Source organism: Choloepus didactylus, chromosome 4 (genome assembly GCF_015220235.1).
Source record: "Choloepus didactylus isolate mChoDid1 chromosome 4, mChoDid1.pri, whole genome shotgun sequence".
In the NCBI taxonomy this organism is placed as follows: Eukaryota; Metazoa; Chordata; class Mammalia; order Pilosa; family Megalonychidae; genus Choloepus; species Choloepus didactylus.
In genome coordinates this window covers 97,229,214-97,256,923 of record NC_051310.1, presented here as the reverse complement: position 1 = coordinate 97,256,923, position 27,710 = coordinate 97,229,214, and the positions used below count along the sequence as shown (strand labels likewise).

General features: G+C 40.3%; 1 protein-coding gene across 1 annotated transcript in view; it reads left to right on the top strand.

Moving 5' to 3' along the window:
• Positions 1-2,429: 2,429 nt before the first annotated feature.
• Positions 2,430-27,710, top strand: part of IL16 (interleukin 16) — a 110,425-nt gene continuing 85,144 nt past the window's right edge. Inside the window, exon 1 of the mRNA XM_037833206.1 lies at positions 2,430-2,822. Coding sequence (XP_037689134.1) covers positions 2,511-2,822 — 312 coding nt within the window. The 5' untranslated portion in view covers positions 2,430-2,510. The remainder of the gene's footprint in view (positions 2,823-27,710) is intronic.

The following is a 27,710-nucleotide window of genomic DNA, read 5'->3' as shown; positions in this document are numbered from 1 at the left end:
GAGTGAGATGAGGAGCCAATGCCCTGGATACTGGCCTCTTCTGCCAAAGGACTGTGGGTAATCAAAGTATTTCTGTGAGGTGGTGGCTGGGTGTGCCAGCGAAGAGGCAGGCTGTCATTGGTGAGCTGACAGTTTTTTAAATGTGAGAAAAGATTTGACTATGTTTACATGCTAATGATAAAGATCCATTGAGGCTAAGGAAGAGAGAGGTATGATAATCAGTAGCAGTATAGAGTCATGGTCAAGCATGCAGGATTTGAATCAGACTGTTTTGTTTAATTCCTGCATTCACCAAGTCCTGGCTATGTGATCTTTGGAAAGTTACTTAACCTCTAGGTGCCTCAGTTATCTCTTCTGTAAAATGAGTATAGTTATGGACCCTACAATAAATTTTGTGAGTATTAAATGGTAAAGCACTTAAAACAGTGCTTGGTAGATCACAACTGTTAAATAAACACTATCTATTATTATTTTTATTGCTATTATACCCAAAAGACAGGAGAGGTGGGGTCCAGAAGATGGGTGGGTAGATATCCTGACCTCAATAGGAGGGTGAGTAGATTCGTGTTTCATTACAAACAGTGTGTACAGATGTAGATGGATGGCAAGTGAATTTGTAGATTTGATGGTGGAAGAGTGGGGGATTGCTTATGTTTCTATGATGTAAGTGATGTTATCTGCTTATGATGAGGAAAAAGGTAATCTAGATTTTAGGAAAGTGTAATTTGGAAATAGGCAATGTTGAGAATGTGTGATCAAGCTAACTATGGAAACACAGTAGGACTGTTGGCCAGAGTTGGAGGCCCAGTCGGTGGCCATGAATGTTTCGCAGTGTAATCTGTGCAGGAGTGGGAGTGTCTCCTGCAGGGCTGGGTAGCTGCAGTCAGGACAGAACTTGGTAGAGAGTTCGATTCATCTCTGGTTGGAGTTTCAGTATCATTTGAGATGGAATGATATAGAATACAGGGGTTTGGGATATTAGCAAGAGAGTGGTTTATGAAATGGACCAACAGTGAGTTAATTCATTCTAAAGCATCAAGAATAATGCCTATTTCAATTAATTCATTCATTCTTATTAGTTGCTGTAAATGATTGGTGGATAAATTGACATAATTTTGTCATAATATGTAATGATATATACATAATGACTAATATAGAAAACGATGTATTTGTGCAACTTGGATATTGGAAACACTGGCTTCTGTTAAGAAGAAATTCTCTTTTGGAGAACTATGTAAAAGGCTTTCTATCTAATGAAATGTTGGAAGGACTCTGGATGTGCACAACAGCAGTATCAATGGACCAAGAGCTTCCCACAATTCATTGTTCTGGCAATAGGTTTTGTTCTGTGGCTTGGGTCTAAGTCAGAACTTCTTTGGATGCAGAATCAAGAGCTCCTTTTGCCACCTGCCTCATGGAAACTGAATCCATGGGAGGTGCCTCTTGGTGAAGCTGAGCTGAGCTGGGCTGGGCTTGGCAGGGCCAGTCTGAAAGTGATTCTGTTGCCCCCTGTGTAAAGCCAGTCTTTGATCTATCAGGCTAGGAGAGCTTGATCTGGGGGTGGGTAGGTGATGGAGCACAAGACCCCGGGCCTGGCCAGTGTGTGACCTTGGGCCCAGGGAAGGGCACTCATGTTTGCCAAGTGCATGTTACAGGCTAAGCCCTTTGGTTGGCCCTTCACGTGCTTCACTTTATTTTACACTCACATCAACCCTGGCAGGACAGTTTTAGGCAGGACTCCTGACTTCTTAGGTCTTGGGCTCTTCCTCTGTAAATTGAGGACAGCAGACATAAGGGGTCTTCAGACTGAGCTCCATGAATTCTGGGTTTTTCTTTGGACATGTTTCAGGAGCCACTAAGGGGTACTAAATGGAGACCAGGCAGGTGGAGCCTAGTCCTCCCTTTTTCCCTCCCTCCTGCCACTTGGGCCTGCTCTATGTACAGGAGTTCTTTGTAAACTTTTATTTGAGGAATGGCTTCTGAGTCTAAACACACCCTCTCCCCCCTCCCCTGCACCTAGCTCAAAGCACTAGTCTTGATGATTTCTAAAATCTCTCCTTTGCTTCTGATTACTGGCTCTTCTGCTAGCATTCTTTGTGGCCTTGAGTTTGCACTTCCACTCTGTGAACCTCAGTTCCTGGTTTGTAGAATGAGAGTTTGGGCAAGAGGAGTTCTGAATACCTGCAAGCTTTGGGACTAGGTCCCCATGACCTTGGGACTGGAGGGGGTGTTGAACACCTGGATTAACTGAACCCCACTGAGCGGGCAAACTCAAATGGCCAGTGACACTGAAGGACATTCTCCACCTCTGCCCTTCTACATAGGCACCAGGCACTTGTTTCTCAGTTCCAGGACACCACTTGTCAGCAGCAAGTCACATTGCTTCTCCCTGTTTCCTCTTTCTTCCAGGAACCCATGAAGTGGCAGCTAAGCCCAATCCAGTCTCCACCCGCCAACCAAGGGTCAGAGATCAGGAAAGGAAAAAGGGCAGCTTTACTACCTCTCTGAGAATGGAGCCACACAGCCGTTCTGGAAAGAGCAGAAAATCCACAAAATTCCGGTCCATCTCCCGGTCCCTCATCCTCTGTAATGCTAAGACCAGTGACGACGGATCTAGCCCTGATGAGAAATATCCTGATCCCTTTGAGATCTCCCTGGGCCGGGGCAAGGAAGGACTTTTCCATTCATCTGTGCAGCTGGCAGACACATCAGAGGCTGGACCTAGCAGCATTCCTGATCTGGCAATGGCCTCTGAGGCTGCTCAACTCCAAGAAGCTGGGAGTGATCGAGGCAAGAACTGTAGGAGGATATTCTTTATGAAGGTATGCTCAAGATTTGGGAGCTGAAAGAGCTAGGGGGCTGGTTGCTGATGCAATGAAGTTAAAGTATTTGAACCTATTTATTCCAAAGTCAGGAAGCTACAGGGCTCTAACTCTGAACAAAAGCAAGGAAAAAGGTGAGGCATCACCCACTGGAACTATAATAAGCAAAGTAGTGAATCAGGCTCAGTTGACACTCTTGCTCGAGGGATTCAGCAAGACCCTCTTTCAGCCTGAGGTTAACTGAGCCTAAATCCCTGAAGAAAATTCCAGGTATACTAGTCAATATACCGAGAAGTTCTCAACTACTGGGCATACCATAGACAGGTCAAATTGAACACAACAGAGTACCTGTTAGAAACAGACTCATAAGGCCTGGACATAGGAGGAAACCTAATGGTAGGCAGCATATGGAGTAGAGGATGAGTGAATTTGCTCCCTGAATGCTGACTGTGAACATTTTCCAGGCGCCCCTTGCCAGCTCCAACATAGGAACTGAGGGTGGCATGTGGAGCCAGAAATGAAGGGGGGAAAGGGAAGTGTTTGGGCTCTGCCAAAATTGAGAATGTTTTCTTTTGTTAGATCATATTTCAATTTTTTATCATAGAATGAGAAGGAAATTGCGTGTACCATGAGATAGAGGCTGATAAAGGATTTTAGTCTCATGTTATTCCCTATCAAATACCATGCCTTCAATCTTCTATCAAAGGTGGGATATCTCAAGATTTCAAGCAGCCTTGAACCTTGGAGCCAGTGGAGCTCACCTGGTGATGGGTCAACCCAAGGGGTTTCTCTCACAGCCTATGGCTGAGCACACTGGGCACGTGGACTGTTAATAGCAGAGGCATTCCAGTACCTTTTTCTTTCTTTCTTTTTTTAATCTTTACATAGTAGCATATAAATAACACAAGATTTCCCATTTTAACCATTTTTGAGCATACAATTTAGTGGCATTAATTACCTTTACAATGTTGTACTACTGTCACCACAATCCGTCATCAAAACTTTTTCATTGCCACAAACAGAAACTGAGTAGTCATTAAGGAACAACTCCCCATTCCTCCCTCTCTCCAGCCCCAGGGAACCTCTAGTCTATATTCTATTTCTTTGAATTTGCTTATTCTAGATAGTCTTATATTTCATATACGTGTAATTATACAGTATTTGTTCTTTTGTGTCTAGTTTATTTCACTTGACATGATGTCTTCAAGGTTCGCCCATGTTGTAGCATGTATCAGAAATTCATTCATTTTTATGGATGAATTATAGTCCATTATATGAATATGAATATATCACATTTTGTTTATCCATTTATCTGTTGATGGAGATTTGGGTTGATTCCATTTTGTTCCCTTCCAAGGGACAGACATTGGGGGCTACCATTTAGAACTTTCTTTTATCTTTTTTTTTTCTGAGATAAAAAGTTTCTTTCAACTTTTTTGAGATACATATTTCTACCTCAGTTTAATTATAAAGATATTTAAATAAAATGCAAGCAAGCAGATTTTTCTAAGTGGCAGGCTTTTATGCAGAGAATTTGTAGGTGTTATACACTGCCTCCCTCAGTGCAAAAATGCAGAGAACATTAGAAGGGGTCAAAGACCTTTGCATAACTTGCCTAGAACAATCGCTTAGCTCCTTGCTTTATCTGTTACCTTGAGGAGGGAAATCATAACATAACAATTATTGATAAACAATGCCATGTAACATTAATATGAAGAGCTAGGAGGTCAAGCCCCATCCAGGCGATAGCCCCAACAATCAGCAGACGCAGGCAGCTTCCTCAAGGGCCCCACCTGGCGCAGGCTGCTCTGTCAACCATGATGTCACTTCCGCTGCCGGGCCCTGAGCTCACCCAGTAGGGTAGAACGAGGCGTCAGCCGCCCCGCGGGTTTGAGGGAGCCTGGCTGGACTCCAACAATTTGCTGTGGGTGACCTGAAAAGTACACAACCCACCAACTGAGGATAAAATTTATTAATGACAATGTCAATTTATCCAAATTAGAGCCCAGATAAATGAAATTCAAAAATCATTTCAAGACCCGAGCAGACTTCTAGAATAGATCATTCAATTGCATCTACGTAATCTCACAGGCATTTCCTCGGCATCTGTCTGTGCCCGGCACAGGAAAGTTCACAAGAACTTGTTGAAAGTAGAGTAAAATCTATCATGTTCCAAGAGGGATATAAATTAAGAGCTGCAGGAGGCTTGAAGGAAGGAGGCAGCACACCTCCTGGGGATGGGGATCTTTCCCTCTTCCAGTAAATGTTTACGGAGCACTGCCTGTGCCAGGTGCTGTTCTAGGGAGCGAGCACAGCAGACTCAGCCCTTGCCCACATGCTACTTTTATTCTAGTTGAGGGACATAGATACTAGCAACTTAATATAAGACATAATATTAGGTAGTTAAGAGCTATGAAGAAATGTTGAGCAGGTAAGGGGATAGAGAGTGATGGGGAGGGGATATTGTTCTTTTTGAAAAGGTGATCACAAAGCCTTCTCTAAGGAAGTGGCATTTGGAAAGGGACCTGAATGAAGTGGCACGGTGAGCCATGTGGCTGTCTGGGGTGGGGAGAGCATTCCAGGCAGAGGGAACAAACAGCATGTGCATGCAAAGACACAAAGGAAAGTGTGTGCTTGAGGAGCATCAAGGAGATGAGTGTGGGGTGGAGGGGGATGGGGAGAATGGTAGAGGATGAAGTGTAGTGGTGGGAGCTAGGGCCCAGGGCAAGTACTATGGTAAGGATTTGGAATTTTATTTTTAGAGTGTAAGAAACCATTGGAGGAGTTTGAGCAGAAGAGTGACATAATCAGTTTTGTGTTTTAAAAGGAGCACTCCAGCTGCTGAGCAGAGAATGGAGTGCAGTACAGGAGGACAGTTAGGAGGCTGTGGCAATAATCCAGGCAAGAAATGATGTTGCTTGGACTAGGATGGTAGTGGTAGAGGCAACAGGAATGGTCAGGTCAGGGATTTATTTTCAAGACAAAGGCTCTGATTATGGATGGATGTAGTGTGAAAGAGTGTGAAAGAGGCAAGTTCAACTGCAACTTGGGGGAATAGAGGAGTCATGTTCTAAGGTGGAAAACACTAGGGGAAAAGGTGAGGTAATCCCTGAAGGATGCAGGATTTTACTAAGCATGGGTGACTGGGAGAGAACTCCTGGTGGGGAGAACTGCACAATAGAGAGAAGGAGCTGGGAAAGCATGAGTGCTTTTGCTTGGGCCACTGTGCACAAGCCAGAGTGTCTGGAGCTCCATTCTGGCATCTGTTCAGCAGCAGGAGGCTGGATACCTCGGGAAAGCTCGATGACAAGGGGTAGGACTGGGCACAGGGGAGGGAACTGGGAAGGGGTCGGAGACAAATCTTACCTCCTTCTTCCCTTTGTACTTCACACGTGCACCATGCTTTGATTTAAAAAATGTTTTAAACATTGAGATAAAAAATGTTCTTATCTCATTGTCCCCCTTACCCCCAAACCCTGGGAGGAAGGTAGGCCTGGAAGTATGATTTTTTCTGGGAGAGGTAATATTGCACAGGGGTAAGAAGTGTGAACTCGTTAGTTTGACTGCCTGGGTTTGAGTCTAATATTCCCATTTCCTAGTTGTGTGATTCTGGTCAATTTGCTCTACCTCTCTGTGCCTCAATTTCTCACCTATTAAGTGGAACTTGTTAGTAATAGTATATGTCTCAGAGGGGTGTTGTGACGATAAAGTTGTAAGCATTTACATGAGAAAATTCACCTAAAACAGTAATGCATGTAGTAATTGCATGATAAAAATATTACCATTATTTCTATTTTAGGATGGGCTCACGGATACTGTGTAATTAAGTAATTAATGAATTCAGTGGCATTTACTGAGTACCCTCAATGTGCCAGGCAGTGTGCCAGGTGCTGACGCAGGAGTTGTGGCTTTCACTATGTTCACAGGCCAGTGATGGACGCAGGCACAGAACAGATTATTCTTCTTTCCGGTGTGGTTAGGCAGGGGAGCACATCCTTAAGGGAAATCACAGGGGCCCTTAGGACGGATATGCAACTCTATCAGGGGAGGGCTTCCTGGAGGAGGTGGCTGTTGACAGCAGAGTGAATAATGGGTGTCCAAAATAAAGAAGTCAAGATGGTGGTGAGTGGTGGGCATGGGCTGTGGGGATGTGAGTAGGGGCTCAGGGGTGGGAAGGAGAGTTGTATTTGCTGAGGGTAGGGCATGCACATGTGAGTCAAGTTTGAGGCAGGCGATGGTAAGAACTGGGATGGCAGAGAGGGGGAATATCCAGTCCAGAAAGCAAAGATCTTTTTTGCCTTCTTAAGGAGTACAAGTGATTTTTTTCAATCCATTAATAAATTCTAAGCAAGTGAGGCTTTCAGTCATCTGAACAGGTCCAGTATTAAAGGTGTCAGGTTAGGAAGGTCAAAAATGACTGCTGGTCCCAATACCCTTTCCGGAGGAGCCTCAGAGTCCCCAATAACCAGCCCCCACTTCTCCCTTCTTGAAGGGACACTCTGGTCCCTGCCCTGAGCTCCCTCCTTGCCTCCCTGCTTCAGAACCACCGGCACCAGGGGTGACTCAGCCAGCCCAGATGGACTCAGCCTCCTGCAATGCCATGGTTACGCTGAATTCAAAACAACATCTGGAAAGAGACCTCGTGACATCAGCCTCTTCTCTAGAATCGCCTAATATGAAAATTAAAAAAAGAGGAAGTTATATAAACAGCCAACTTAAAAAAAAAAAAGCCTATTGGCCACCTAACATTTGTCACCACCAGGGCTGACTAAATCACTGCCTGGCAGTGTGCCAGATCTGGGCACGGCTGTGCAGAAGCTGAAACAAATATCTGAATCTGTCTTGTGCTTGAAGGTACCGATGGGGTTCCTTCTTCAGAGGGATCTTTCAGGCTCCTGGGGATGAATTCAAATTGAAGAATGTTCAGAGCCAGGCTCCCTAAACAAAATCAAACAAAACAAATCTCAGTTGATGAGGCCTAGAACTTTACAAGGAGGAAATGTATGGACACACTGTCTCACCATTTTTTTCCAATGGAAAGATAATTATTAAAAATGACCTTTAAATACATCCTGGAAGCCAGTGGGAAGGAAGCCCAGTCAGGTGGAACTAGTTCATCCAACTCACTCTCTTCCCTGTTTCCTCTCTCCAGCCTCTCTCCTTGCCTTTCTCCTTCTTTTCTTTCTAATTCTTCAAGCACTGTCAAAGCATCTGCCCTGAGCTAGCCTCTGGGGAAAAAGAAGCAAATTTGATACTATTCTTGCCCTCAGGGAACTTGCAGTCAGGAGAAGGGGACAAGTCTAAGCATAGTTGATGCTGTCCCTTGTCCCCTCCTGAAGCTATGGCTTTCACTTGCTCAGCTGTCTTAGGAAAGGACCCCTTGCAGAAGATGAATAGTAGGGGAATCATACACTATAAGGGGACTTCTAGGTTACTTGTCATTTCCCCAGAGAGCACAATAATATGACTGATGTCCTTATTTATAGAACTTCCCTGGGGGTGCGGGTGGGGGACAACGGGTCTAGCTAAATGACAGTGAAATCTGAGCAATCCAAAAAGCAAGCAGAATCAGCCCAAGTCAAGCTGAAGTCGCTCCTGCCCACCCCTCCATAAAGCTCAGCAGGCATGGGCTAAGGGGTGGGCAGTGCTTCCCTGCAGAGTGTAGGAGGGAGCGTGCAGGTAGGTAAGGAGGTGCAAATGCAGAGGGAGACAGTGCAGGGAGGGAGGCAAAGGAGGTGGCAGGAGCGAGAGGGAGACACTGCTTCCACAAGTCAAGACTGGCCCCAGATTTACAAAGGATCCTTTTTAAGAAATTATTGCCTTCTGCAAGATCATAAGACTTTTTCCCCCATGTCTCTTCTAGCAGTTTTGTTTTATCTTTATCTTTGTTTATCTTTTTAAGAAACATATTGTGAGGTTGGGACTTTCTTCCTATATGGCAAACCAATTGACCCAGGACCAGTTTTTGAAAAGCCTGTTGTCTCCTCACCACACAGGAGTGTTATCTTTTTCATGAGTCAAATGACCACATGTGCGGGTGTCTATTTCTAGTGTCTCCATTCTGGTCCATTTTTATTGTTATTTTTTATCCTTGTACTAATAGGACACTGTCTCAATTACTGTGGCTTTATGGGAAGGTTTTTTTTGGTTTGTTTTTGATATCTGGTAATTGAGTCCTACAGCTTTGTTCTTTGAACTAGACTTAGCTATTCAGTTGGGATTTTCATTGGATTGCATTGAACCATAGATGGACTTGAAGAAAACTGATCATCTTTACAACATTGAATCTTACAATCTACTTACATGACATATTCCTCCAATTATTTAGGTCCTCTTTGACTTCTGTCAATAACGTTATATAGTTTTCTGATTGAGCCATTTACATATTTTGTTAGATTTATTCTTAGGTATTTGATGTTCTTATGCTATTGGTATCTTTAAAAACTTTTATTTTCTATGAGTTTGTTGACCCTACGTAGAAAGTGCAATTGATTTTTATGTATTCAAATACCTGGTAACATTTTAATTTTAATGTTTGTAGATTTTTTTTTTTTGGTTAGTTTTTCAGGATACACAATCATGCCATTTTGAATAATCATAGCTGTTTCATTCTTTCAAATTCTTAAAAAAAATTTTTCCTCTATTTCATTGGCTAGGGCCTGTAGTACAATGCTGAATAGAAATGGTGACAGCTGGTGTCTTTACTTCATTCCTGATCTCAAGGGGAAGTTGCATTACTTTGCCAAGAAGTATGATGCATGCTTCTTGTTGTTGTTGTTTTGTTTTCTTGCATGAATATCCTTTATTGGATTAAGGAAGTTTTCCTCTATTCCCAGTTTCCTAGGAATCTCTGCCACCCCACACCCATAAACTGTTGTTGAATTTTATCAAATTACTTTTTTCTGTATTTATTGAGATGGTCATATGGATTTTTCTATTTTATTCTTGATAATGTGGTGAATTACACTGATTGATTTTTTTGAATTTAAAAAAACCATTCCTGGAATAAACTCAACCTAGTTATGATACATTGTCTTTTTAATTTAACTCAGGATTTGAATTGCTAATATTTTGTTTGCAGTGGTATGTTTGTGTTTGTGAGAAAGAGTGACCTAAATTTTTCTTTTGCTGTAATGTCCTTATTTGGTTTTCATATTATGGGCATGTTGGCCTCATTAAATGGGTTAGGCAATATTTCTTCTTTTCCATTCTCTGTAATACTTTGGCTAACATTGGTGCCATACATTTTTTTTTAAATTTTTTAACATTTTTATTGTGAAATGTAACATATATAAAGAAAAGTGATAAGTCTCAAAATACAGTTTAACAGGTAGTTATAGAGCAAATTTCAAAGCAAAGTATGGTATACAGTTTCAGGTATTTCCTTCTGGCTGTTCTAATACAGTGGAAACTTAAGAGAAATATCTATATAATAATTCAATAGTCATAATCATATGCTAAATCCTAACTTTTCTGTTACACCTCCTCCCTCTCATTGGATCATTTTCTCAGTCTTCAGGGATATTTGGGCAATGACCATTCTAACTTCTTCATGTTGAAAGCGGTGTCAACATTATGGGGTAGGGGAATGCAACTGGTTGATGTTCTGGAAGAGACTGGTATCTCTAAGTTTCAGGGCTTATCTGGCATAGGAATAATCTGGAGGTTTTAAGTTTCTGGAAAATAAGCCTAATAAGTAAAACTTTTATAGAGTCTTAAATAGAACCCTGGGTTTTCTTTAGGGTTTTCAGGAATACTGGTGGTTGGGGCTTCACACACCGTGTGGTGCTATACATTTTTAAATGGTTGGAAGAATTCATCTATGAAGCCATTTGGGTCTGGAGATTCCTTTGTGGAAATGTTTTAAATTATCATTTAATTTATTCAATAGATGCAAAACTATTCAGATTTTCAATTTCTTCTGCTATCAGCTGTGGTAAATTGCATTTTTTTCTAGGAATTGGTTTCATATGAATTTTCAAATATATTAACATAGAATAGTTCATAAAATCTTATTACATTTTTATTGAAATTTTTAAAATAATTGTAGGTTTATATGAAGTATAAAGAATAATACAGAGAGAACCTACGTAGCCTTTACCCAGTTTTCCCCAATGGTAACATTCTGTAAAACTATAGTACAATATCACAACCAGCATATGGACATTGGTATCATCTACTGATCATATTCAGATTTCCCATTTTACTTGTACTCATCTGTGTGTGTGGTTTGTGGCATATTCTCTACTTTTTAAGCACTGGTATGAACTGTAGTGGTGCCCATTTTTCATTCCTGATATGAGTACTTCACATTTTTCCTCTTTACTATGAAATCATCCCAGGGATGTATCAATTTTATTTCTTTTCAAAGAACCCGTTTTTGATTTTGTTGATTTTTCTCTGTCCTATGTTTTTTATTTAATTAATTTCTTCTTTAATTATTTCCTTTATTATACATTCTTTAGGTTTCATTTTCTGTTATTTTTCTGGCTTTTTGATATGGAAACTTGGATTATTTATTTTCAGCTTTTTATCTTTTCTAATAATCGCATTAAGGCTATAAATTTCCCTCTAAGTTAAGTGGCTTCATTCACAAATTTTGATATGCCATATTTCCATCATTTTATATAGATATATATATATTTTCCTATTGTGATTTTCCCTTTTACTCATGAATTATTTAGAAGTGTATTGTTTAATTTTCAGGTAGTTGGGGATTTTCTAGTTCTCCCATTCTCTCTTGATTCCTAGATTAACTATTGGTCAGAAAACATATTTTTGAATGATTTTAATTATTGAAAACTTGTTGAGAGAGAATGAACATTCTGTTGTTGAAGGCAATGTTTTAGATATGTCTGTTAGGTCAAGTTTGTTAAACATATTATCCAGATCTTCCTTATCTTTACTGATTCTGTTCCTCTGTTACTGAGAGAGCTAAAATCGCCCAGTGTGATTATAGATTTGTCTATTTTGCTTTTTAGTCTTGTGAAATTTTGCTTTATATATTTTGAAGTTTTACTATTATGTGCAAAGACATTTAGAATTGTTTATATGTTCCTGATAGATGAACCCTGTTATACTTTTGAAATATCCCTTCCTCTCCAGTGTTGAATTTTGCTGAAAGATTATCTGTCATTAGTATAGCTTTACCTACTGTCTTTTAGTTAGTGTTTGCATGGTATAATTTTTTCTTCCTTTTACCTCCTACAAGTGTTCATATATTTAAGGTGTATCTCTGGTAAGCAGCATATAATGAGATCATTTTTCTTCCATTCTTACAGTCTTTGTCTGATAGTTGTGGGCATTGACACCATTTACATTTAATGTAAATTCAGATGTATTGGAGTCTATATCTAGCTCTTACTATTTTGCTTCTAGCTGTCCCAAGAGTTTTACATTCTGTTTCTCTCTCTTCTTGCCTTCTTTTGAATTAAAGTTTCTTAAAAATTTACAAACATTCTCCCTTCCACTCTCCCTCCATGACTCCCCTCCCCTAGTAGCCTCTAATGAATGTATTTTTTTTACTGCTCCATTTTCCCTTCTATTAACTTGTTAGTTACACATTTTGTACTATTCTTTTCATTATTAAAAGTTCACAGCATGCGTTCTTAATATATTAGACTCTCATACAAATTTGTACTTTTACCATTCCCAGATAATCCCAAGACCCTGAACAGTTTTCCTTACATTACTTTCATGCATTGTAATTCTCATATGTTTAGAACCTGAGAATATATTATTGTTATGTTTTGTAGAGCAGATATCACTCACACTAATTCATGTTTACCCTTTCCATTATTCTTTGCCCCTTCCAGCTTTTCTGTGTTTCTTCCTTCTGCCTGAAGCAGGCCTGCCTCCAACATGGACAGGACTGGAGGCAAAGCACAAATGCAAGTCAACATGCCAAATGTCTAAATACTTAAATGGTGTAAATCAAGCTAAAATATGTAGGAAAAATAGATGTTCTCTCCTCCTACCTTGACAGATATTCCTGCATAAGAATTTGGATGGCCAAGTTCAAATAAATTCTTGGACTCCTCTACGTTCTGCTCTGGAATGTGGTGGTGCAGGGAGGGCTCTCTGGCTCTTGGCCCCTGGCCATGGTCCACATTCCCTTGCCACTTCCAGCACTGTCCCTCACCACATGAGGCCTCACATGCAAACACATTCTCTGATCACTGTCCCCACCCTCAAGCAAGCCGCCACCCAGACACTCCTCCATCCTGGGACCAGTGGTGTGATTTATTTGGACAGGATGGATTCAGGGTAGAGCTGGGATGAAATCTAATGCCTCCAGCCTGCATTTGTTTCTCATTTTCTCTCCAGGTGAACATTAGCAGATTGTCAAACAGGCCTGAAACCCTATGTTCACTCACTCAGGAGCTAGCACTCTTTTTACAACACTGGGACACAGAAACAGATGAGATAGGCAACTGGCATAGAATAATGGCTCTATAAATATTTATTGAAAGAATGGTCATGAAAATGGGTAAATGAGCCACACTTAAGGTTGAGAGTCTATTGCCAAACTTGCACTGGCCTTTTGAGCCAACACATAGGTTTACCCTGGACATTGCTTTGGGCATTCCCACTGGCTGGGGTCTGGAGTCACTGGGCACTGGATCTGTGGGTAGGATTGCAGCAGATGAGACCAGAGGTGTGGGAGGTCCTTCCTCTGGGGCTCCCCTTCTAAAAGGATGTAAAATGCTTTGATCTTCATGGGAGCAGCCTCCATAGTGTGGAAAATACTGCTTTTCTTTATAAATTCAAAATATTGGTCAGGCAAAGTCACCACTCATGTAGTGTGACTCAGGATGTGATGAGGTCAGATCAACCGTCTGAATCTCTGGCATGTGCTGAGGGCAGGGAGAGTGGCCAAGGCCCTCATTTTGCTGCCTGTGAGCAGGTCACCCTGTGGTTCTGAGGCCCAGGCTTCCTTGGCAAGTGGGAAACCCAATCCTTTGGCCTCCTGCCTCTTCCTCCACAGAAAAGCAGCTTATGGAGGCTGACAGCAGCCACCAGGAGGGGAAGCCTGGAGCACCAGGACTCCCACAGAGACAGCCGCATCCCCTGCATGTGCTGGGAGTGGGGGGTGGTGGTGGTGTAGGGAGGCAAGGATGGTACATGTGCAGGAAGCAGGGAGGGGCTGCCCACGGGTATAATTAATGCTCACTTGATGACCATTCCCCAAATGCCACATGATTTCTGGTTGCTGTTCCCATTGCCAGAAGACTTTGGGAGCTATTTTCCTGAAAGCTTTCCCTCTAAGATCTGGAACAAGACAAGGATGCCCAGTGTTGCCACTGTTTTTCAACATTATACTGGAAGTTCTAGCCAGAGCAGTTAGATAAGAAAAAGAAATAAAAGACATCCAAATTGGAAAGGAAGAAGTAAAACTCTCACTATTTGCAGATGACATGATCTTATTTATAGACAGTCCTGAAAAATCTATTACAAAGCTGGTAGAGCTAATAAATTCAGCAAAGTGACAGGGTAGAAGATCAACATTCAAAAATTAGTAGTATTCCTATTTACTAGTGTTCTAGTTTGCTAATGCTGTGGGAATGCAAAACACCAGAAATGGACTGGCTTTTATAAAGGGGGATTATTTGGTTACACAGTTAGTCTTAAGGCCATAAAATGTCCAAGGTAATGCATCAACAATTGGGTACCTTCACTGGAGGATGGCCAATGGCATCCAGAAAACCTCTGTTAGCTGGGAAGGCACATGGCTGGCATCTGCTCCAAGTTCTAGTTTCAAAATGGCTTTCTCCCAGGACGTTCCTCTCTAGGCCACAGCTCCTCTTCAAAATGTCACTCTCAGTTGCTCTTGTGGCGTTTATCCTCTCTTAGCTTCTCTGGAGCAAGAATCTGCTTTCGACAGCCATCTCCAAAATGTCTCTCATCTGCAGCTCCTCTCTCAGCTCCTGGGCATTCTTCAGAGTGTCCCTCTTGGCTGTAGCAAGCTCGCTCTTTCTGTCTGAGCTTATATAGTGCTCCAGTAAACTAATCAAGGCCCATGCTGAATGAGCGGGGCCACACCTTCATGGAAATTATCCAATAAAAGAGCTCACCCACAGTTGAGTGACCACATCTCCATGGAAATATCCAATCAAAAGTCTCCAACCCAATCAACACCAATATGTTTCCTGCCCATACAAGACTGAATCAAAGATAATGGCATTTTGGGGGACATAATACTTTCAAACCAGCACAACTAGTAGTCAGCAATCTGAGGAAGAATTCAAGAAAAAAATCCATTTACATAAAATGAAATAGAGTTTCAGTGGCTGAGAGATTTCAAATGGAGTTGAGAGGTCACTCTGGTGGACATTCTTATGCACTATATAGATAGCACCTCTTAGGTTTTAATGTATTGGGATACCTAGAAGTAAATACCTGAAACCATCAAACTCCAACCCAGTAGTCTGTACTCCTAAAGATGATTGTATAACAATGTAGATTACAAGGGGTGACAGTGTGATTGTGAAAACCTTGTGGATCATACTTCCTTTATCTAGTGCGTGGATGGATGAGTAGAAAAATGGGAAAAAAATGAAATGAAAAATAGGGTGGGATGGGGGGGGGATGATTTGGGTGTTCTTTTTTTTTTTTTTTTTTTTTTTTTTAATCATCATTTTATTGAGATATATTCACATACCACGCAGTCATACAAAACAAATTGTACTTTCGATTGTTTACAGTACCATTACATAGTTGTACATTCATCACCTAAATCAATCCCTGACACCTTCATTAGCACACACACAAAAATAACAAGAATAATAATTAGAGTGGAAAAGAGCAATTGAAGTAAAAAAGAACATTGGGTACCTTTGTCTGTTTGTTTCCTTCCCCTACTTTTCTACACATCCATCCATAAACTAGACAAAGTGGAGTTTGGTCCTTATGGCATTCCCAATCCCATTGTCACCCCTCATAAGCTACATTTTTTTTTTTTTAATCATCATTTTATTGAGATATATTCACATACCACGCAGTCATACAAAACAAATTGTACTTTCGATTGTTTACAGTACCATTACATAGTTGTACATTCATCACCTAAATCAATCCCTGACACCTTCATTAGCACACACACAAGAATAACAAGAATAATAATTAGAGTGAAAAAGAGCAATTGAAGTAAAAAAGAACACTGGGTACCTTTGTCTGTTTGTTTCCTTCCCCTATTTTTCTACTCATCCATCCATAAACTAGACAAAGTGGAGTTTGGTCCTTATGGCATTCCCAATCCCACTGTCACCCCTCATAAGCTACATTTTTATACAACTGTCTTCGAGATTCACGGGTTCTAGGTTGTAGTTTAATAGTTTCAGGTATCCACCACCAGCTACCCCAATTCTTTAGAACCTAAAAAGGGTTGTCTAAAGTGTGCGTAAGAGTGCCCACCAGAGTGATCTCTCGGCTCGTTTTGGAATCTCTCTGCCACTGAAGCTTATTTCATTTCCTTTCACATCCCCCTTTTGGTCAAGAAGATGTTCTCCGTCCCACGATGCCGGGTCTGCATTCCTCCCCGGGAGTCATATTCCACGTTGCCAGGGAGATTCACTCCCCTGGGTGTCTGATCCCACGTAGGGGGGAGGGCAGTGATTTCACCTTTCAAGTTGGCTTAGCCAGACAGAGAGGGCCACATCTGAGCAACAAAGAGGCATTCAGGAGGAGACTCTTAGGCACAAATACAGGGAGGCCTAGCCTCTCCTTTGCAGCAACCGTCTTCCCAGGGGTAAAACTTATGGTAGAGGGCTCAACCCATCAAACCACCAGTCCCCTATGTCTGTGGTCATGTTAGCAACCATGGAGGTGGGGTAGGCGAATACCCCTGCATTCTCCACAGGCTCCTCAAGGGGGCACTACATCTTTTTTTTTTTTTTCCTTGTTTGTCTTTTTTCTTTCTTTTTTTTTTTTTTTTTTAACTTTCCCTTCTTTTTTAAATCAACTGTATGAAAAAAAAAGTTAAAAAGAAAACAAACATACAATAAAAGAACATTTCAAAGAGACCATAACAAGGGAGTAAGAAAAAGACAACTAACCTAAGATAACTGCTTAACTTCCAACATGTTCCTACTATACCCCAAGAAAGTTACATAATATAGCAACATTTCAGTGAACTTGTTCCTACTACATCCATCAGAAATTAACAGACCATAGTCATTTCTGGGCATCCCCAGAACGTTAAATAGCTTATCTGTTCTTCTTGGATTATTGTTCCCCCTTCCTTAATTGCTCTCTACTGCTAGTTCCCCTACATTCTACATTATAAACCATTTGTTTTACATTTTTCAAAGTTCACATTCGTGGTAGCATATAATATTTCTCTTTTTGTGCCTGGCTTATTTCGCTCAGCATTATGTCTTCAAGGTTCATCCATGTTGTCATATGTTTCACCAGATCGTTCCTTCTTACTGCCACGTAGTATTCCATCGTGTGTATATACCACATTTTATTTATCCACTCATCTGTTGAAGGACATTTGGGTTGTTTCCATCTCTTGGCAATTGTGAATAATGCTGCTATGAACATTGGCGTGCAGATATCTGTTCGTGTCACTGCTTTCCGATCTTCCGGGTATATACCGAGAAGTGCAATCGCTGGATCGAATGGTAACTCTATATCTAGTTTTCTAAGGAACTGCCAGACTGACTTCCAGAGTGACTGAACCATTATACAGTCCCACCAACAATGAATAAGAGTTCCAATTTCTCCACATCCCCTCCAGCATTTGTAGTTTCCTGTTTGTTTCATGGCAGCCATTCTAACCGGTGTTAGATGGTATCTCATTGTGGTCTTAATTTGCATCTCTCTAATAGCTCGTGAAGCTGAACATTTTTTCATGTGTTTCTTGGCCATTTGTATTTCCTCTTCAGAGAACTGTCTTTTCATATCTTTTGCCCATTTTATAATTGGGCTGTCTGTACTATTGTCATTGAGTTGTAGGATTTCTTTGTATCTGCAAGATATCAGTCTTTTGTCAGATACATGGTTTCCAAAAATTTTTTCCCATTGAGTTGGCTGCCTCTTTACCTTTTTGAGAAATTCCTTTGAGGTGCAGAAACTTCTAAGCTTCAGGAGTTCCCATTTATCTATTTTCTCTTTTGTTGCTTGTGCTTTGGGTGTAAAGTCTAGGAAGTGGCCTCCTAATACAAGGTCTTGAAGATGTTTTCCTACATTATCTTCTAGGAGTTTTATGGTACTTTCTTTTATATTGAGATCTTTGGTCCATTTTGAGTTAATTTTTGTGTAGGGGGTGAGGTAGGGGTCCTCTTTCATTCTTTTGGATATGGATATCCAACTCTCCCAGCCCCATTTGTTGAAAAGACCATTATGGCTCAGTTCGGTGACTTTGGGGGCCTTATCAAAGATCAGTCGGCCATAGATCTGAGGGTCTATCTCCGAATTCTCAATTCGATTCCACTGATCTATATGTCTATCTTTGTGCCAGTACCATGCTGTTTTGGCAACTGTGGCTTTATAATAAGCTTCAAAGTCAGGGAGTGTAATTCCTCCCACTTCATTTTTCTTTTTTAGAGTGTCTTTAGCAATTCGAGGCATCTTCCCTTTCCAAATAAATTTGATAACTAGCTTTTCCAAGTCTGCAAAGTAGGTTGTTGGAATTTTGATTGGGATTGCATTGAATCTGTAGATGAGTTTGGGTAGAATTGACATCTTAATGACATTTAGCCTTCCTATCCATGAACATGGAATATTTTTCCATCTTTTAAGGTCCCCTTCTATTTCTTTTAGTAGAGTTATGTAGTTTTCTTTGTATAGGTCTTTTACATCTTTGGTTAAGTTTATTCCTAGGTACTTGATTTTTTTAGTTGCTATTGAAAATGGTATCTTTTTCTTGAGTGTCTCTTCAGTTTGTTCATTTCTAGCATATAGAAACATTACTGACTTATGTGCATTAATCTTGTATCCCGCTACTTTGCTAAATTTGTTTATTAGCTCTAGTAGGTGTATCGTTGATTTCTCAGGGTTTTCTAGATATAAGATCATATCATCTGCAAACAATGACAGTTTTACTTCTTCTTTTCCAATTTGGATGCCTTTTATTTCTTTGTCTTGCCGGATTGCCCTGGCTAGCACTTCCAGCACAATGTTGAATAACAGTGGTGACAGCGGGCATCCTTGTCTTGTTCCTGATCTTAGAGGGAAGGCTTTCAGTCTCTCACCATTGAGTACTATGCTGGCTGTGGGTTTTTCATATATGCTCTTTATCATGTTGAGGAAGTTTCCTTCAATTCCTACCTTTTGAAGTGTTTTTATCAAAAAGGGATGTTGGATTTTGTCAAATGCTTTTTCAGCATCTATTGAGATGATCAATTGATTTTTCCCTTTCGAGTTTTTAATGTGTTGTAATACATTGATTGTTTTTCTTATGTTGAACCATCCTTGCATGCCTGGAATGAACCCCACTTGGTCATGGTGTATGATTTTTTTTAATGTGTCTTGGATTCGATTTGCAAGTATTTTGTTGAGGATTTTTGCATCTATATTCATTAGGGAGATTGGCCGGTAGTTTTCCTTTTTTGTAGCATCTTTGCCTGGTTTTGGTATTAGATTGATGTTAGCTTCATAAAATGAGTTAGGTAGTGTTCCATTCTCTTCAATGTTTTGAAAGAGTTTGAGTAAGATTGGTGTCAGTTCTTTCTGGAAAGTTTGGTAGAATTCCCCTGTGAAGCCATCTGGCCCTGGGCATTTATTTGTGGGAAGATTTTTGATGACTGATTGGATCTCTTTGCTTGTGATGGGTTGGTTGAGGTCTTCTATTTCTTCTCTGGTCAGTCTAGGTTGTTCATATGGTTCCAGGAAATTGTCCATTTCTTCTACATTATCCAGTTTGTTGCCATACAGTTGTTCATAATATCCTCTTATAATTTTTTTAATTTCTTCAGGATCTGCAGTTATGTCACCTTTTTCATTCATTATTTTGTTTATATGGGTCTTCTCTCTTTTTGATTTTGTCAGTCTAGCTAGGGGCTTGTCAATCTTGTTGATCTTCTCAAAGAACCAACTTTTGGTGATATTTATCCTCTCTATTGTTTTTTTGTTCTCTATGTCATTTATTTCTGCTTTAATCCTTGTTATTTCTTTTCTTCTACTTGGTTTAGGATTGGTTTGCTGTTCATTTTCTAGCTTCTTCAGTTGATCCGTTAGTTCTTTGATTTTGGCTCTTTCTTCCTTTTTAATATATGTGTTTAGTGCTATAAATTTCCCCCTTAGCACTGCTTTTGCTGCATCCCATAGGTTTTGGTATGTTGTGTTCTCATTTTCGTTCGTCTCTATATATTTAGCAATTTCTCTTGCTATTTCTTCTTTAACCCACTGATTGTTTAGGAGTGTGTTGTTTAACCTCCAGGTATTTGTGAATTTTCTAAGTCTCTGATGGTTATTGACTTCTAATTGTACTCCATTGTGGTCAGAGAATGTGCTTTGAATAATTTCAATCTTTTTAAATTTATTGAGGCTTGTTTTATGTCCCAGCATATGATCTATTCTGGAGAAAGTTCCGTGAGCACTAGAAAAGTATGTGTATCCTGGTGATTTGGGATGTAATGTCCTGTATATGTCTGTTAAATCTAATTCATTTATCAGATTGTTTAGGTTTTCAATTTCCTTATTGGTCTTCTGTCTGGTTGATCTATCTATAGGAGAGAGTGATGTGTTGAAGTCTCCCACAATTATTGTGGAAACATCAATTGCTTCCTTTAGTTTTGCCAGTGTTTCTCTCATGTATTTTGTGGCACCTTGATTGGGTGCATAGACATTTACGATTGTTATTTCTTCTTGCTGAATTGCCCCTTTTATTAGTATGTAGTGGCCTTCTTTGTCTCTCAAAACATCCCTGCATTTGAAGTCTATTTTATCTGAGATTAATATTGCTACACCTGCTTTCTTTTGGCTGTAGCTTGCATGAAATATTTTTTTCCATCCTTTCACTTTCAGTTTCTTTGTGTCCCTGTGTCTAAGATGAGTCTCTTGTATGCAACATATTGATGGTTCATTTTTTTTGATCCATTCTGCGAATCTGTATCTTTTAATTGGGGAGTTTAATCCATTTACATTCAACGTTAAAACCGTGAAGGCATTTCTTGAATCGGCCATCTTATCCTTTGGTTTATGTTTGCCATATTTTTCCCTCTCTCTATTAATATCCTTTATTGTACCCATACCGAATCTCTTTAGTACTGAACCTTTCTCCAAGTCTCTCTGTCCTGTCTTTGTTTCTCTGTCTGTAGGGCTCCCTTTAGTATCTCCAGTAGGGCAGGTCTCTTGTTAGCAAATTCTCTCAGCATTTCTTTGTCTGTGAAAAATTTAAGCTCTCCCTCAAATTTGAAGGAGAGCTTTGCTGGATAAAGTATTCTTGGCTGGAAATTCCTCTCACTCAGAATTTTAAATATATCGTGCCACTGCCTTCTTGCCTCCATGGTGGCTGCTGAGTAGTCACTACTTAGTCTTATGCTGTTTCCTTTGTATGTGGTGAATTGCTTTTCTCTTGCTGCTTTCAGAACTTGCTCCTTCTCTTCTATGTTTGACAGTGTGATCAGTATATGTCTCGGAGTGGGTTTTTTTGGATTTATTCTATTTGGAGTTCGCTGAGGATTTATGATTTGTGTATTTATGTTGTTTAGAAGATTTGGGAAGTTTTCCCCAACAATTTCTTTGAATACTCTTCCTAGACCTTTACCCTTTTCTTCCCCTTCTGGGACACCAATGAGTCTTATATTCGGACGTTTCATATTATCTATCATATCCCTGAGGTCCATTTCGAGTTTTTCAATTTTTTTCCCCATTCTTTCTTTTATGCTTTCATTTTCCATTCTGTCATCTTCCAGGTCACTGATTCGTTGTTCAACTTCCTCTAGTCTTGTAATATGAGTGTCCAGAATCTTTTTAATTTGGTCAACAGTTTCTTTAATTTCCATAAGATCATCCATTTTTTTATTTAGTCTTGCAATGTCTTCTTTATTCTCTTCTAGGGTCTTCTTGATTTCCTTCATATCCCGTACTATGGTCTCATTGTTCATCTTTAGTTCTTTGAGTAGCTGCTCTAGGTGCTGTGTCTCTTCTGGTCTTTTGATTTGGGTGCTTGGGCTTGGGTTATCTATATCGTCTGGTTTTTTCATATGCTTTATAATTTTCTGTTGTTTTTGGCCTCGTGGCATTTGCTGAACTTGATAGGGTTCTTTTAGGGTTTGTAGACCTATTGAAGTCCTTATCTCTAATTTATCAGATCTACAGCTTCGTGGAGTACACTTCTCTAACTAACCAGCAGGTGGCATCCACGAGCCACCTGTTCTCCACAAGCCAGTTCTCCCCTGCTTAGCCTTTTTGGTGAGTGGGGGAGTGAGTCTTGTGGGGCCCAATTGGTGTACCAAGCTTGCGTGTGTAGTTGGTGTTGCCTGCCCTGTATGTGGGGCGTGTTTCTGGGCAGTCGGGGAGAGGGGGTGGCCCTAACAATCAAATCTCCCTGATGATCCTAGAGTTTTTAAAGCTGCTGCAATAGTCTAATCCTTCAGTTCAGTCCTGCCACAGTTTGTCTCTGCCACTGACCCACAAGTCTTTGGTATTGGCGTATGGCTCCTGAGACTTGCAAGTGGGCCCCTCTTCCAGGCTGTGCACCCCGGGTCCTCTGTTGAGGGATGACTGTGCTATGTCACAGGTGAGTGCCGTCCCCCCAGGGCAGTTCTGGGCTGCTGGGCTGTGTAGGGAGGCTCCCAGTCTGCTGAAATGATGGCTGAATGGGGCTTTGTTAATTCACACTGCTCCACCTTCCCAGCTCTGGGACATTCAGCTGAGGTTGCAGGGAAGGCTAATGTCCACGCCCAGTTTTGTGGTGTGTGCCTGTTATTTGAAGCACTTCCGTCACACTGGGTTGTCTGGGGCAGCTCTGGGCTATGGGGCTGGCGATGGGCAGGAGTGTTTCCTGTCCACCAGGATGGTGGCTGTGAGCAGACACCCCCCTTTTCTTGGGAAGTTGTGTTGTTTAGTGAATTTTCTCAGCCACTGGATTATTGCCTTTTGTCTCAGAGCTCTCTTAGTTCTGCTCTTGACTTGACGTGCCCAAATTGCAATTCTTTGAAGCTTTCTGTATTAGGCTTCTTAGAGTAATTGTTTTAGAAAAAGAAAAAAGGATTTAAAAAAAAAAAAAAAAAAAAAAAAAAAGGACCCTCCTCAGAGGTCTAATGGGTTATTGAAATGCTAATAGACAAAGCAACCAGGGCCATTAAGGAAAGGTCCACAGGGCAGAGAGATCAGCTTTGCTTTGGGATTTGCATATGCACCTCAAGGCCTGAGCTCCGCCCTTCCCCTTTCTGTGTTCACCAGAACTCCAAAAATCCTCTGCTTTTATTTTGGAGTTTTTCGTGTTGTTTTTTTTCTATGCCTGTCTCCTCTCTGCTGGGCTGGCTGCTCTCAGAGTCTCTGGTGTCTGGTCTCAGTCTATCTATGGTTGGAGTTTGAATCAGTAGAATGAGTTTCTGATAAGAGCAGCCACTGCAGTTCTCCCGTCTCCTTCCCGGAGCTGACAGCCCCTCCTCCCTCGGGACTGAGCCTGGCAGGGAGGGGCGCGGGTCCCCTGGCCGCAAAAACTTACAGATTTCGCTGATCTCAGCAGTTCCACGTTTTCATGAGTGTTGTATGAAGTATGCCCAAAGACAGATTGCTCTGTGGTGTCCAGTCCACGCAGTTCCTGGCTTTTTACCTACTTTCCTGGAGGAGTAACTAAAACTTACAGCTCACCAGTCTGCCATCTTGCCCCTCACTAACCTTTTAAGAGAAGCTGGGTGTTCTTTTTTACTTTTATTTTTTATTCTTATTCTGATTCTTTCTGATGTAAGGAAAATGTTCAAAAATAGATTGGGGTAATGAATGCATAACTATATGATGGTACTGTGAACAGCTGATTGTACACCATGGATGATTTTATGGTATATGAATATATTTCAATAAAACTGAATTTAATTTAAAAATCCATTTACAATAGCAACTAAAAGAATCAAATATCTAGGAATAAATTTAACCACGGATGTAAAGGACTTATACACAGAAAACTACAAAATTTTGCTAAAAGATATCAAAGAAGATCTAAATAAATGGAAGGACATACCATGCTCATAAATTGGAACTAAATATTATTAAGAAGTCAGTTCTACCGAAAGTGATTTACAGATTCAACACAATCCCAGTCAAAATTCCAGCAGCCTACTTTGCAGAAATGGAAAAGCCAATGATCAAATTTATTTGGAAGGGTAAGGATCTCCGAATAGTCAAAAACAACTTGAAAAAGAAGAATAAAGTTGGAGGACTCACACTTCTTGACTTCAAAGCATATTACAAAGCTACAGTGGTCAACATAGCATGGTACTGACATAAAGATAGATATATCGATCAATGGAATCAAATTGAGAGTCCCAAAATAGACCCTCGCATCTATGGTCAATTGATATTCAAAAAGGCCACCAAGTCCACTCAACTGGAACAGAATAGTCTCTTTAACAAATGGTGCTAGAACTGGATGTCCATATACCAAAGAATGAAGGAGGACCCCTACCTCATATCCTATACAAAAATTAACTTAAAATGGATCAAGGAGCTAAATATAAGAACCAGGACTATAAAATTCCTAAATGAAAATGTAGGGAAGCATCTTCAAGATCCTGTGTTAGGCAATGATTTCTTAGACTTTACCCCCAAAGCACAAGCAACAAAAGAAAAAAAAAATAGTTAAATGGGATCTCCTCAAAATTTAAAAAACTTTTATGCATCAAAGGACTTTATCATGAAGGTGAAATAACAACTTACTCAATGGGAGAAAATATTTGGAAACCATATCTCTGATAAGGGTTTGATATCCAGAGTACATAAAAAAATCCTACCACTCAACAATAAAAAGACAAACAATGCAATGTAAAAATGGGCAAAACACTTGAATAGACATTTCTCCAAAGAGGTATGCAAACAGCTAAAAAGCACATGAAAATATGCTCAACATCAGTAGCTTTTAGGATGTGCAAATCAAAATCACAATGAGATACCATTTCATACCCGCTAGAATGGTTACTATTTAAAAAAACAAAAAACTACAAGTGTTGGAGAGGATGTGGAGAACTAGAAACATTCATTCATTGCTAGTGGGAATGTAAAATGAATGGTGCAGCTGCTGTGGAAGACAGTTTGGCAGTTCCTCAGAAAGCTAAGTATAGAATTACCATATGACCCAGCAGTCCATCTATTAGGTATATACCCCCCAAAATTGAAATCAGGGCCTCAAAGAAATATTTGTAGAGCCATGTTCATAGTGGCATTATTCACAATTGCCAAAAGATGGAAGTGACCCAAGTGTTCATCAACCCATAAGTGGATAAACAAAATGTGGTATATACATACAATGGAATATTATTCAGCCGTAATACATGCAACAACATGGATGAACCTTGAAGACATCATGTTGAGTGAAATGTCAGACATAAAAGGACAAATATTGTATAATCTCACTGATATGAAATAATTAGAACAGCAAATTCAGAGTTGTAATCTCGAATATCACTTACCAGAGGTGGGTTCAGGATAGGGAATGGGGAGTTAATGCTTAATTTTTACAGAATTTATATATAGGTTGATTGTAAAGTTTTAGAAATGGATAATGGCAATGGTGGCACAACATTGGGGACATAATTAAATCCAATAAATTATATATGTGAATGCGGTTAAAAGGGGGAAATATAGGTCATATACATATTACTAGGATAAAAATTAAAACAGGACTGTACAACACAGTGAACCTGAATGTAAGCGATGGACTGACAGTTATTAGTACAATTATAAAAATATTCTTTCATGAATTATAACAAAGCTACCACACTAATGCAAGGTGTTAATAATAGGGTGTTATATGTGAAAAAATATACCCTAATGTAAATTATGGACTATCCAATTTTATATATAATATGGAAAGTACAATTTTCATATTCTTTCATCAATTGTAACATAGTACCACACTAATGCAAAGTGCTAACAATGGGGGGGTATGTATGTTTACGTGAGTTTTCTGTGAACCCACTTCTCTAATTAAAACTTCGTTTTTTTTTTTTTTCTTAAAGTTGGTCTTTTGAATCTCATTGGTTCTGACAGGTCACCATTTCCTTAGTGAAGAGTAGTTTAGTGGAAAGAAGCAGGAAAATAAAGGAAATTGGGAATTAGTAAACCATCCACCTTTCCAACTGTATTTCTCAGCAAGGTCCTTCATATTCACAGTACAGTCCAACTAGACTCTTCTGTGTACTTGGCACACAACCCACTGCTTACTGCCTCTAGGCTTTGCCCTCGCTTTTCCCTCTATCTAGAATTCCTTCCCCCACTCCCATCTTCATGAACTCAAGTCTTAGGCATCCTCTAGACTGCAACAGAACAACTTCCATGAAGCTCTTCCTGATGCTCCCTTCCTCCTGCATCCCCCACACCTACCTTCTACCATCCCTACTTGAAACAATCTTCTCCCCCTGGATTCCTGGGGCATATGATATAATTTATCACAGAAACACAAAATTTCTATGTTCCCCCTGAAGAATGAATTCTGGGGTCTGGCTACAGGTAGAAGCAATTTACTGAATCCACTAAGCTTCGACTACCAGCTTAGGAGAATATCTGGAAAAGATTTTAAAGGCTGCATGATATTCCTTCACACGCACGTGTACAGATTTACGTTTTTTTAGGATCCTTAAACATATTTTATTAAATGTTGAGTATATAAAAATAAACTTGTAAAATGTAAAAACAACTAAAGAATAAAGATACCCTGAATACCTATGTGACAACCATTCAGTTTCAGAATCAAAGCTTATAATTAACTTTGAGGTCCTTTGAGTACCCCTACCTTTTCCTATACCATTCCTACTTCACAGGAAACCCCTGACCTTAATTTGGTGGTGTATCCTTGTCTTACTCTTCTTTACAGTTTTACTATATCTTTTTGTGTACCTGAATGATCTATTATTTACTTTTGATAAATCCTTGTCAGATAATTCCAGTATCTGACCCATCTTTGTATTGCCTTTTCTCATTCAACTTGTGGATATCTGGTTCTTGGTATTATGAGTGATTTTTTTTATTTATTGTATCTTGGACATTTTGATTATTATGTTAGGAAACTCTTGATCCTATTAAATCTTCCATCTTAGCAGGTAGTCACTGTGTTTAGGTTTAGCATATAGGTTCTGGCCTATTTTTGTGGGCTTTTGTTGGAATCACCAAAGAGTTTTCAGAGTCCCTGCAATGCTAATCTGCTCTGCTTAATTTTTCTGGCACTACTAGAGCTCTCACTCCATCTCTGCAGGTTCTTCCTGCTGAGGTGGAAAGAGCTTCTTTTTCCTACCTAGTATCACTGGGTGACCATCTGCCACTCAGGGTGGGGAGTGGGTAGAAGCTGCTGGACCTGGATCTACTTATGCTACTGGGTGGAGGGCAAACAAATGCAGTGCTCAGCTAATGCTGATCCTACAGATGGAATGTACTGTCTGCCTGTGCCCCAGTTATGCAATGGGGGTGGGGTCAGCCCAGGGCTTTATTGCTGCTACAGCTGCAGGTGGATTGGACCACCTGCCACTACCCTAATTCTGCAGGCCTGCCAGGGTTTCACTGCTACCAAGGAAGGCAGATCACATCAGCTGATGATGCTTTGGTTGTGGATGGGGGCTGGGGTTCCCAGTTAGATTTCTGTTGGTTATCCTCCTTCCCAACTCCTTTAGCCAAAGAGAAAAGGCTTTGGTTGTTTGTTTTTTGTTTTTATTTGTTTTCTTGTCTATGCAGTTCCGGGTTGCAGGCCTCTCTGGTTTGTGTATATGGTAGATAAAAAGAAAACTCAGG